At 44.3% G+C, this 13,101-nt stretch overlaps 1 protein-coding gene and 1 long non-coding RNA gene across 4 annotated transcripts in view; one reads left to right on the top strand and one right to left on the bottom strand.

Annotated features, from left to right (window-relative positions):
• Positions 1-2,479: 2,479 nt before the first annotated feature.
• The window catches only part of dcst1 (DC-STAMP domain containing 1), an 11,451-nt gene continuing 829 nt past the window's right edge, over positions 2,480-13,101 (bottom strand). For 2 of the 3 annotated variants that reach the window (XM_040031193.1, XM_040031194.1), the window contains 13 exons: positions 12,915-13,043; positions 11,354-11,493; positions 11,072-11,240; positions 10,723-10,866; positions 9,944-10,065; positions 9,703-9,857; positions 9,530-9,629; positions 9,354-9,449; positions 6,962-7,088; positions 6,280-6,396; positions 5,759-5,901; positions 2,937-3,035; positions 2,480-2,674 (listed from right to left, as the gene is read on the bottom strand). In XM_040031193.1, coding sequence (XP_039887127.1) covers positions 2,576-2,674; positions 2,937-3,035; positions 5,759-5,901; positions 6,280-6,396; positions 6,962-7,088; positions 9,354-9,449; positions 9,530-9,629; positions 9,703-9,857; positions 9,944-10,065; positions 10,723-10,866; positions 11,072-11,240; positions 11,354-11,493; positions 12,915-13,043 — 1,640 coding nt within the window. In that variant the 3' untranslated portion in view covers positions 2,480-2,575. Of the gene's footprint in view, positions 2,675-2,936; positions 3,036-5,318; positions 5,453-5,758; positions 5,902-6,279; positions 6,397-6,961; positions 7,089-9,353; positions 9,450-9,529; positions 9,630-9,702; positions 9,858-9,943; positions 10,066-10,722; positions 10,867-11,071; positions 11,241-11,353; positions 11,494-12,914; positions 13,044-13,101 lie in introns of those variants that run through there. The other variant, XM_040031195.1, reaches the window with a different exon arrangement.
• On the top strand, positions 2,658-3,804 carry LOC120733174. Its single transcript, XR_005695748.1, has 3 exons — positions 2,658-2,764; positions 2,874-3,213; positions 3,429-3,804. It is a non-coding gene; the product is annotated as an uncharacterized LOC120733174 (long non-coding RNA).

Raw genomic sequence — 13,101 nt, 5'->3', positions numbered from 1 at the left:
AGACAGGAAACACAGCGAGAGACCCTTCAAAATAAAACAGCGTAAACCTTTATGTACGTGTTGTAGCTATTTTAAAGATTATTATTATAATTACTAGAAAATGCTAGCTGTTTTATAAACGATTTAGCTTTTGATGAGGAAATTGTAGTATTTCTTATCAAATGCTTAACATTCAAATTTATTAAATTCACAATATTCTTTTTTTTCCTCCATTTTTGTGCCAAAATTGGAGAGAAAATGATTTAGCATTAACTGGAAAAGTGCTGGGTTTGTACTTTTATTTATTGCCTTTTTTAAATAAACAGATTCAGATTAAATAATCGAAATAATGACAATTATTTTTAAAATTTTTTTTTTACCTTTTTAATGAGCAAGATAAAATAAAATAAATAATAAAATACTTCCCCCAAAAAGTAATCCCGTTACTTTACTGATTACTTATTTTCAAAAGTAATTAATCACTTAGTTACTTTTTAAAAACACGATTTACAACCTGAATAGTTTATAAAGTGATAGATCTTTCAGCCCAATTCTACATTTTTACACTCAGTCTTTCAAATAGATGCAAGTAAAACACAGCAGAAAATAAATAAAGTCAAAGACTCAGCGGTCCTGTTGCTCTATTTTCACCTGTAAAGCAGGAGTGGGGTAGGCGGAGGTTTACCCTGGTGCAGGTGAGTCTCAGCGGTCAGTGGAAGAATCCGCGAGTTTCTCTGTGAGTTTCCCATTACGTCGTAGCTACTCGGTGCTTGTTTGGAAGTTTAGGGTTTTTTTTCGCTGTAAAAAGAAGTTTTCTTCCCACGCACAGCGGACACTAATGTTTTTGTCACTTTTTATGGAATCAAACTCAAAGTAAGGTCAGTACTTCCACGCTTTAAACGCTGCACGCTCATACTCTCTCCTGCACTCGATATATGATCCATTGTTGATCTGCACACAGCTGTTGTCACGAATGTCGCACTCGCTTACGTCGCTGTCATGAGACATTCTCGCAAAAAATCTCGGTTTTAGTAACGCAGTAACGCAGCGTTCCTACGGGAAAGTAACGGTAATCTAATTACCGTTTTTGCAATAGTAATCCCTTACTTTACTCGTTACTTGAAAAAAGTAATCAGATTACAGTAAGGTGTTACACGCGTTACTGCCCATCTCTGGTGGGAACGAAGGCAGGCAGTAAAGTAAGACGGTGAAAAATAAACCTCCCAAAACATGCATAAAAAGTTAAAAAAATAAAATGAAGACACACCAACACACACAGATGATAACTCTTCAGTGGATTTGAACCCTTCCTGTCACCTGTTTGATGTGACGCCCACAGGTTGAACCAGGCTGTGTTATTAACCATTCAAGCAAAGACATGCAAACATATTAGAGTCCTCCAACAGTGCGGAAATATGTCGGAGCTTTCACAAAATCACAGAGATTTATTTTGCTTTAATTTTAATTCTTTTGTTTTGTTTTAAGCATCCCTCCAACCGAAGGAGCTTCATAGAAGGGTGTGGTGGTGTTGAGCCTGTTGGTGTGGTTCAGCATCTTCTAGCATACCTCCTGGATGTCTCCTACATGCCTGGGGCATGTTGGCTGACCTGAGGAGCAACAACAGTTGCCTCGAGGTGCTTTATCGTTTAATGCAAACATGAGCATTACCCCGTAGGAGTCAGAGGAGGTGGCTGAGAGTCTGCTCTCTGTTTAAACTACAGGAGAAGACTGGTTTCATCTGCAGTTCTCGGCAGGTTGATGCTACCTACAGACACCAGAACAAAAAACCAAAGACTCTTAAGCTCACAGACATGTTTGCGTTTGTCTAGTTTACTCTTTCAGGTAACTGAAATGACTTTTTTTGTTTTACTTGCTGCAGCCAGAGGAGAGAGGAAAGATGCTATCTCTTTCTTATTTTCTTTTCTAATCTGCTTCATGAAAAAGAGAACACGACAGCCATGTCTGTTTGAAGGACTAATGTGAGTTTAAAAGCAGCGTTACTGGTGTTCCTGTGGTCCACATGGAGCTGAATAATTAGTGTGTTCAGGAGGATTACGAGTCACTGGGGTCAGAAACAGTTCAGGGAGCGCCTCAGAGGAGCACCGCTGTAAACTGATCCAGAGTCAGATTGAATCTGAGCGAACGCGGCACGTGCTGCTGCCGCTGCAGAGGATCAGCTGCTTACATAACTCCTCTGTACATACGGCGAGTAATCGGATCATGTGATCACACACAGTGCTGTATATCAAATGTACTGACTGTACAGTTTAGTTAATGACTGATTGTTCCGTCGGCTCAGTTTGACCACACTGATGGTTTCACAGGGTTTAATGGGAGACGGATACGTTCAGCAGTGGGTTACCACGGTAGCAGGATGCAGCTATTCAGGCTGATTCAGAAAAATAAAGTTTGCAATAAATGCAAACAGTAAGCAGCTCAGAGAAACCTCTCACAGAGTCAAATCCACTCACACTAAAACATAAAACGAGCTTCAGTCCAGTTTGAACTGAATGTGTTTTTATTGCCTGAAGCTCGAGTCTGCCACAAAAAACTGGACGACTTCTTCCTCATCCAGGTGGAGCTTCCTCTCTCTCCTCTAACCGCTGGTGTAGTGCGTCTTCTCGGAGCTGGACGCTTCCTCTCCGTGATGATGCCAGCAAAGGCGGTGCCCCCACCTGAGCAGGCGCTGGAACACCTGAAGGCAGCAGAGGAGACGTGAATGCACGGAGACGTAGCACAAAGAATCCAGAACTGCAGTCTGTGTGAGAACTTTGCAGCTGCAGAGGTGAAACCTCCAGGACAAGAAAACATTTTTAAAACTTTATGTTGAGTCAAAAATCGGTCAAGTTTGAGCAATGTGTCGAATCAGATTTGACTGATGTTTTATGTCCCAGTGAAAAACACCTCTGAGAGCAGACTTCCGTGAAACGTGGTTCTACAGGCAGGAAGCCACTCACCGTCCTCTGTCCACGGCTGATGATGCGTTTCCTGCCGCTGCTGGAAATCCGGCCGTGAATGTGCAGGTTGTAAAGGAACAAGATCCTCGTCTTCTCCCTCTGACACACAGACAGAGACGACGTTTTGTTTTACATGCATGGAAAGTCTTTATATGCTTCACATTTCTGTCTGAAGACCTGAAATCTAAAACGCGATTCAGTCGCTTGGATCAAAGCTGAGAGAAGCTTAACTGGGACCGGCCTGCTCTTCATCACCTGGTGCTGACTGTGTGCCCGGGTGAGTGACGCTCTGCAGCAGAAACATGATATATTCTCTGTATGTGCAACAACACACATTATTATTATGTCACTGATTTAGTTTAAAGCGATGTTTTCTTGCCAGTGTTGCATTAAAATGACTGTCACCTGATCTCATCTGTATACAATGTTCACATGTTTACACTTCTGTAAAAATGTGCAGAAATATAACACAAAGCTGTTCTCCTGTTACAGCTGCTGTCGGCACAGGTTCGAGGTCAGAACCAGAGCTGCAGGACTGGAAGCTTCCTGAGGAAACGGCCTGAATGGAGCAGATTTAAATAAAGTTTGAGGATAAAGGAACGTCTCGATCACGGCTGTATCCGAGTACTCTCTGATCCTCCGTGTGAACGCGTCAGCAGCAGCAGCTGATGCTGGACTGCAAAGTGCTGAGTGTGAATGTGCAGAACACGTGTGCACCTGAAGCTCATTCATTCACAGCCTCGCTCGCTCTCTCGCTCTCTCTGAATGTCTCTCGGCCACAGTCAGCTCAGCTGTAATGCTCTTACACTAATCTGCTCTCAGATCAGATTTACAGCATCTCCCAGGGTTTAAACAGAGCGTGCGTGCTAATGAGTTTGAGCGGTTTACTTCTTCATCAGTTCAGGAGAGGAAGTGACATCACGGCGTGCGCTCAAACCAAGACAAACACTCGTTTCATGTTTCTTTGTTTACTAATAAACACAACAAATACTGCTATTGTCGCTACAGACGGCACAGCGACCCGGCCGCCGCACGCGCTCCGTCCGAATCTCTGTTTGTCTGTTTGTGATCAGTCGTGACCAAACACAACAAACACCGCCATGAGGAAATGGACACACACACACACACACACACACACACGCACACACACACACACACACACACACACGCACACACACACACGCACACACACACACACACACACACACACACACACACACACACACACACACACACACACACACGAAGGAAACGCTTTGATATTCACTGAAGTCTGATTTTACACAAATCAGAGATGCAACATCAGTTTTGTTCTCATTTAATGTCTCTGTATTTTCAGTCCTTTATTTATCCTGGTAAAAAATCTCTTTGAGATTAAAAATCTAATTTCCAAGAGAGACCTGGCATCATGGCAGCAAAAGTAAAGATACACGTACCACACAAGTGTATGACATTTAAAACAAATACAACATCCTGTACGAACATGTGAAAAATATACAATAACAGATCGAATTAAGAGCGACATTAAAAACCATCACACTGAGTAAAAGAGTTATTCTCCTTTAAGACGGACTTAAACTCCCCGAGGGAACCAGCTCTGATCATTTCAGTTCCTCCTGCAGATGATTCCAGGAAGCAGGGGCGGCGTGTTTAAAAGCCTTTTTCTCCAATTCTGTTCTGATTGTTGGGACAATCATTTGTATGATATTGTGAGAACGCAGGCTGTATTGGTTGTGGTTTTTACACATATAAACACACAGATAAGAGGGAACCAGCCCAAGCAGAGATTTATAGACAAAGATCAACCAGTGGGAGAGTCTGTGAATATGCAAAAGGTGGATTTCCATAGCCAGTAATAAAACATGAAGCACAATGGTACACAGTTTCCAACCTCGTAGGCGGTGTGCAGGTGCATTCATAAAAAGCAGGTCACCATAATCCAATAAAGGTAAAAAAGTTGCATGAATCAAGCTTTTTCTCACTTGGAGGGAGAAACAGGAGGGATTTCTAAAAAAGTAACTTCGTTTTAGTTTTAACTTCGACACAAGCCTTTGAATGTGAGTCTTAAATGACTAATTCTGATCTATAATGATCCCTAGATACATGTGACCATTTAAATTTCAGTTCCTTGAATTGTTTTAATCTTAGGAGACGTAGCTAACGACTCTTTGCCATTCGAGAATAACATGAACTTGGATTTATCTGGATTTAACACCAACTTAAGTCGAGTTGACACATTTGATTTGTTCTCACACATGAAGGAGCTTCTTTATATATTCATGTGGCAGGAAAGGAGGGGGGAGGGGGGGGGGCACACAGCACTTTACAGCCAAATGTATGTGGACAGGCCAGAGAGGAATTACCCAGAAACCCTGCATGATGATGTCTCAAAGTACAATTTTAATACATAACTATGGGTTGTTTTGTTCTCCATTCTGTTGGCTCCACATATTTGATTCACAGGTTTCGGTGCTGGATGTCCTCGGGAGATATTACAGCTACTTCTGGTCTCGATCCTGTTTCATGTTAGGTGAGCGTGTGAACTGCAACATCGCAGAGCCACCTGTTTACTCTGTGTTCAAGCACTACTGTGTTACTGTGCCAACATTCATTTGGATTATGAAAAATTAGCATGTTAGTATCATACAATCATATGTTTGCTTGCAGACGATGTTTTACTTTATTTTATTCCACAGGCAAAAGTGTGTGTGTGCGTGTGCGTGCGCGTGCATGCGTGCGTGCGTGCGTGTGTGCGTTTGTGTGCGCGTGTGTGTGTGTGTGTGTGTGTGCGTGTGTGTGCATGTGTTTGTGTGCGCACTCACCTTGGGGTTGTAGAAGGCAGCAATGACATGCCGGAGCCGGTTGGTGTAAATCTGAAGGCAGCTGAACAGCGCCACCAGCAGGACACAACACACACATCTCACATAGACCTCAGCAGAGAGGGTGGAGGGGGGGGACATGCACTCTGAGGGGGGAGAGGAAGAGGTGTGGGACACTTTTGTGTGTAGTTTGAGACAAACTGCGCTGTCAGCAAAAGTTCGGCAGTCGAGACTGAAACTTTCTGCGTCCAACAAAGCAAACGTGGACATTTACTCCCGTGTCAGAGATGTAACTGACACACATGGACACATAGTAAAATCAGTCTGATTTAATTAGCGCCTGTGTTCATCAACATGAAAATCGGAGTCATTAAAATGAGCTGTCAGGACGATGCATGTGTAACAGTACTGTATACTGCCCTCTGGTGGTCATCTTTTAGGCCTGATTCTCTGGTTGTTTAATGATCTGGTGAATTTGAATACATGCTAAACAAATCCTGTGTGACCTTTGACCTATGACCCACCCTGGTTATCACTTTGGATATTGAGGGTGGACGAGCTGTTGAAGGCTGAAATCGTCGTCCTCAGGAGGCGGGCCATCATGGTGTCCCCTCCCACTCTGATGTCCACCTGGTGACTACCTGCAGAGAAGGGGCGGAGTCAGAAAGTGAAACTCCCTGCAGTCAGCGAGTTCAATCTGCAGCATTTCTGTAAGATAATCCTAAACACATGAGATAAGAGCAGAGTAACATTTATTATGGGACTACCTGTATAAATAAAGGTTAAATAAAATATTTATTATTTATGGGTCGCGGGGGAGCTGGAGCTACCACGGGACGAGAGGCGGGGTGCACCTCGGACAGATCGCCAACCTGACGCGCGGCGAAAACAGAATATATCCTGTCCAGTTTATGTGTTTCACAGAGTTTCAAACACAAGTGTTGATATCAGCTCCACTTATATGAAGTGTTACTTAATACAGGTTTTAAACCTCCTTCACTCCAGTCATCCTGCTGGTCCTTCAGCAGGACATCGAAATGACCCCCAGCAGCTCCAAACAGCTGATGTTCAAATCACCTGCCCTGCACACAGCTGACCCGTGTGTGGGATTTAAGACTGGAGAGTGGTGTGTGTGTGTGTGTGTGTGTGTGTGTGTGTGTGTGTGTGTGTGTGTGTGTGTGTGTGTGTGTGTGTGTGTGTGTTTACTGGTGATGTTGAAATGGGTGAGGGTGTGTCTACTGATGATGTCCAGCACGTGGGACAGCGAGAAGTCGACAGTCAGCAGGACAACGGACAGCAGGAAGACCGTCAGCACCTGAAACACACCTGACATCTGCCAACACACACACACACACACACACACACACACACACACACACACACACACACACACACACACACACACACACACACACACACACTAACTTTAGTCTGCTGTCTTGGCTCTGAGCTCTGCTACACACAGACAGGTGGGGAGTGAAAGGTGGGGTTAATGAGGGGTTGAAACAGGAAGTGGTGCAAAGCAGCAGTAAGACTGGAAATTCTGCAGCTACAGTTACAAAAGTTACAAAAGTTTGGGCCACCTTGTTCATAGTCATTATTTTCCTGTATAAATCGTTGGTTGGTACAATAAAAACTGTCAGTTAAATATATCATATAGGAGACACACACAGTGATGTTTGAGAAGTGAAATGAAGTTTACTGGATTTACAGAAAGTGTGCAAGAATTGTTTAAACAAAATCAGGCAGGTGCATAAATCTGTTGTCATTTTATTGATTCCAAAACCTTCAGAACTAATTATTGGAACTCAAATTGGCTCGTTAAGCTCAGTGACCCCTGACCTACATGCACAGGTGAATCCAATAATGAGAAAGAGTATTTAAGGGGGTCAATTGTAAGTTTCCCTCCTCTTTTAATTTTCTCTGAAGTGTAGCAACACGGGGGTCTCAGAACAACTGTCAGATGACCTGAAGACAAAGACTGTTCAGCATCATGGTGGGAAGGACACAGGAAGCTGCCTCAGAGATTTAAACCGTCTGTCTCCACAGTTAGGAACATATCGAGACAATGAAAGACCACAGGCTCAGTTCAAGTTAAGGCTGGAAGTGGCAGACCAAGAAACATCTCGGAGAGACAGAAGCGACGGTGAGAACAGTCAGAGTGGACCCACAGACCAGCACCAAAGACCTGCAACATCATGTTGCAGCAGATGGAGTCGCTGTGCTTCGTTCAACCATTCGGCGCACTTTACACAAGGAGATGCTGCATGCGAGAGTGATGCAGAGGAAGCCTTTGCTCCGCCCACAGCACAAACAGAGACGCTTGAGGTTTGCTGAAGCACATTTGGACAAACCAGCTTCATTCTGGAATAAGCTGCTGTGGACTGATGAAACTACAACTGAGTTATTTGGGCATAACAAGCGGCGTTATGCATGGAGGAAACAGAACACAGCAGTCCAAGAAACACACCTGCTGCCTCCAGTAAAATATGGTGCTGGTTCCATCACGCTGTGGGGCTGTGTGGCCAGTGCAGGGACTGGGAATCCTGTCAAAGTTCAGGGACACATGGATTCCACTCAGTATCAGCAGATTCTGGAGACCAATGTCCAGGAATCAGTGACAAAGCTGATCTTTCAACAAGACAACGCTCAAAATCCACTGAAGCATTCATGCAGAGGAACAAGTACAACGTTCATCTCAGCCCAGACCTGAATATTATTGAAAACCTGTGGTGTGAGTTAAAGAGCGCTGTTGATGCTCGGAAGCCATCAAACCTGAATGAGCTAGAGATGTTCTGTAAAGAGGAACAGTCCAAAATACCTTCAACCACAATCCAGACTCTCACTGGAGCCTACAGGAAGCGTTTAGAGGCTGGAATTTCTGCAAAAGGCGGATCTACTAAATATTAATTTCATCTCTTTTTTTTGTGGAGCCCAAATTTATTCATCCGCCTGATTTTGTTTAAACAATTCTTGCACACTTTCTGTAAATCCAATAAACTTCATTTCACTTCTCAAACATCACTGTGTGTCTCCTATATGATATATTTAACTGACGCTTATATTTAACGATTTATACAGGAAAATAATGACTATGAACAAGGCCGCCCAAACTTTTGCATCCCACTGTAAATGAAAAACCTGCCAGGCACGGGGACAAGGTTCAAAGTCCCAACCTCAAATACTTTTTTATCTTTATTAAACTAAACTGGGAAACTGTGATAATCAGCTATAAAAACAGTAAAATGTGTATTACACCTTTTTCTGGGTGTATTTGGCTGAACACAGACTGTGTCCTGAAATTGCACCTTGAATTTATAACGGGACAGAAATCTGCTATTGCTGCATACCTGTTTGTGAGAGTGCTGCACTCTGATTGGACCACGTCTAAACACGTTATTTATAAAAATAACTTAAACTTAAAAAGATGGAAAAGAGGTATTTAGGGTAATGATCCTTTAACAAATCTGCTGATTTTTAGGTGAGTGCAAAGAACTGAGGAGTCGCGTCACTGCTGCTATTACAGTGGATTATTTCCTGTAAAGCACTTTGTGAAACACTACATAAATACTGCCAGAGTTACTGCTCTTGAACGCACCACTTGTTTGACCTCTTCGGGGGAAATTTTCAGACTGCAGGGGTTGATCAGCTTGTTTTTCTCAGATTTCCTCAGAGGCAGCAGGCAGCGCTTCCCCTAAACGCAGCACAGGAGAGGACAGGACGGTCAGACCGTGGACTGTACTGAAGTGAGGATGATGAGGATGAGAATGATACCGCTTTCCGTCTGCGGGCATCGATCTGTCTGAAGTAGGTGGTGATGTAGACGTTGTCGAAACAAATGTCCCTGTTGTACTGCCAGAGGTACCCAAACGCCCTGCAGAGGAGAAAAGAAGATGGAGATAAAGGTGTGAATCTTAACGGGATGAAGGTGAAGGTGAGACTCTTACTGGGTGAAGATGGTGATGAAGGTTAAGGAGAGGAGCATCTGCAGGATGTTCAGCACCCGTCCCGTCGTTGATGTCAGTTTCTGGAAGGATGTTTTGACAGCGTTGGTGAACTGTTGGTCCAGCAGAGCTTCGCTCAGCGCCGGCTGCTCCTCCTCCTGCGAGACGACACGCAGGTTACATTTCAGCCGACTCTGGGTTCGTCCTGTGGGTGGTGCTGGAGGACCGGCGGTGCAGGTCTGACCTCTACGGTGAGCTCGGCGCTGAACTCTCTGGACAGCAGGTCAACCGAAACATTCAGCCGGTCGAAGAGTTGACCAAAGTTTCCCTCCACGGGAATGTTGTCCCTGCACCACGGAGTCATGACTGACGGGAGGAGGAGAGGAACTAAAGATCACAGCAGCTGCCTTTTCAGCGCCACAGAAGAGTCACCAAAACACCAAGATTATCAACCCTGAAATAATAACTCAAAAATAATCTGCCGTTTACGTTTGAGGACACTTGAGTACGATATACCGCTCAGAGCACTGAAGCTAATGTTTGCACACCTTCAAATTTAAAGGTGCTTTTTGCAAAACCTTTGAGCTAAATTTAATAAAAACTTCCACCACAAGATGGCAGCGTTTACCAGAAAGGTTTAGTGTAGTCGTTTTTTTAATATTTAAAAATATAACTGCTCGTTTTTACTCTTCGAGCTCCCAGAACAAGTCGCTAAATATTACTTTAATGTGAATTCTGTACAAATGTCAAACTAGCACCGAGCTAACAATAATAGTGTTGTCATGCTGTGTTGTGATTGGATGCTAAACTCAGTGTCACCTTGTGGCTCAAAGTGGTATTACACCAAAGCGCCGGAGCCCAATTTCAGTTTTATTTTTTAAAGCAAAGACTTTCTGGTGTCAGTTTAAATGTATTCTGATGCTGATGTTTGTGAGTTAGAAATGTCTGACTGGAAAGAGTAGAGACCGCGGGGTCAGCTGGATGTGGATATTTCATAACGCCGTGGTACGTATAACCTTTTACCTTTCATGATGTCACACAGGAAGTGAAACTTCATTGAAATGCAGAGGATGTAGTTGATGACGGGGACGGGGATCGCCTCCAAACACGCCGTCCACCTGTTGGCGAACCAATCGACGCACCGCTGCACGCCCTGAGCCACCACACCTGGGGATCAAACCACGCGCGAGTTCTCATCTTTAAATGACGTTCGTGAAGCAGGTGTGAAATCATTTTGAATCACATTAGTGACGACATTTAAAGCGATTGTTTTCTCGTATTTGTGACACGAGGATGGTGATCAACAGTTTCCTTCTGTATTGCGTTTCCTGCCTGAAACCTTTGAACTTCACGTCTGGTGTTTCTGACTTACCGTCGCACTGCTTTAGGGTCTTGGCGGTGAACTCCTCCTGGGTGCTGTTACCGCCGCCTTGTTTAGATTCGAATCGGTCGTATCCGTACTGAAGGACCATCTCGTCTCTGATGTCCTGAAACTTCTTGCTGACATTTAAAGCCTCCAACTCAAAACCTTCTTTATCATCCTGGAAGAGAAGCAAAAGATCTGAGGCCCCTCAGCTTCATGTTCATGGCAGTAGGTAGGTTGATAATTATTATTATGTTAAACTAGAGGAGCTTTGAAACATATTCCTCTCACCATGAGCTCCTGTGTGATGATCAGAAATGGCTTGATGGCTTCTCTCCACAGTAGCTTGCTGTGACGGACCTGCAGGTCCAGGTTGCAGCTCACAGACACGGCGGCGGCCTCCACGTTACGCTGGATGTTTGAAACTGGGCCTGCAGACGGGACGCAGCATCACATGACACAAAACTCACCTGAAGACATGTTAATCAGCCCCATTCAGCCGCTGAGGTAACCAATCGTATCTGCATGTTGTATTATGTATTTAGTAAAAGATTTAATCAGCCACAGACAGACTGGGTCCAGTGAGGCCTGTGGACCCAGTATGTCTGACTGTCTCAGTGCACTTTAATGTTGGACGACTCAGACTCATAAATGTTACTGTGCAGGCTCACAGGATCAGTGACGTCCTTTAAACCAGCGGTCTCCAACCTTTTTGCACCACGGACCGGTTTATGCCCTGCAATATTTTCACGGACCGGCCTTTAAGGTGTCGCGGATAAATACAACAAAATAAAACCGGTACCGAAAAAAAAGAAGATTTATTCATAACACACGTGAAAAGACCCAGGAAAACCGAGTTAACGATAAAAACGATAACAAAATAACGCTGAAAACCGATAAAAACCCTGAAAACCATACATTTCACACCTGAGCCTCAACTCTCGCGGCCCGGTACCAAACGACTCACGGACCGATACCGGGCCGAGGCCCGGGGGTTGGGGACCGCTGCTTTAAACACGTTCCAACACTCGCTTTTATGTCACTCCATCACATGAGAGGTCTTTGTAGTCTTTGACATTGTAGCTGTTAATTCATTCATATGTATTTAGTATTCATTCATCCTAAGTGGTCGAAATGAAGGTTTTTGGTTCATGAGGATGAAACATTTCACCTCTCAACAAAGAAGCTTCTCATCTTTAAAACTGAAGAGTGAAACGTCTTCATGAACCAAAAGGAAGTGCAGCCGGCCTCAGCCTGAGCCCTCGGGACGACGCACACATTGATTGTTGCTGTCGTCTGAACTCTTTAACACTGATCAGTATATCAGCCTATCCCAAAGTCACACGGGAGCAGGTCTGTGTGACTTCAGACAGCACTGACCTCTGCTGGCTTGATTGCTGCACTTTGTTTTTAACAGTGTTTAATGTTTGCTGATAAAGTGTTATTAAATCTGTCCTGCTGATCAATATTTTGCTGACATGAAACAGTGGAGCTTGTAGAAAAGTTATTTGTGGGTTTTATGTTTTTTTCTAAATGACGCATCAATGATTTGGTTTCAGGGATTCTCACCAAACACACGAGCGAGGGGAGCAGACCGAAGACAGTTTGGACATCTGTGCTTTCACAGGTACAGACGAGAGGAGTGGATCCTCCCTCCATCTCCTTCTGAGCTCATTATTTTTGTTTTTTCAGTTAAAAAGCCAAATATGTGCCGATTCCTGCAGATTCATGAAACTTTGGACTCACTGGACACGAGAATGTTTCTGATACGACTCCACGAAAAAGATGACGGCACTGACCGTGACGGCCACACTGTGAGCCGTGTGCACACTCTGCACAGGCGTCTGTTTACCTGCGTACAGCACAGACAGGGTCAGCAGGATCAGGTAGGAGCGGCCACGGGAGCCGAGCATGCTGGGAAACATGAGGAGGACCGAACACCTGAAGGACGAAGACAGGAGTCCGCCTGCGAGACACACAGCTGAAACACACACTCGGTCAGATCTCCACGTGTTTCAAACGTGTTTCAAAGAACAGAT

This window comes from Simochromis diagramma, unplaced genomic scaffold (genome assembly GCF_900408965.1).
Source record: "Simochromis diagramma unplaced genomic scaffold, fSimDia1.1 OVJJ01000361.1, whole genome shotgun sequence".
Lineage (NCBI taxonomy): Eukaryota > Metazoa > Chordata > Actinopteri > Cichliformes > Cichlidae > Simochromis > Simochromis diagramma.
This window is presented reverse-complemented; position numbering and strand designations above follow the sequence as displayed.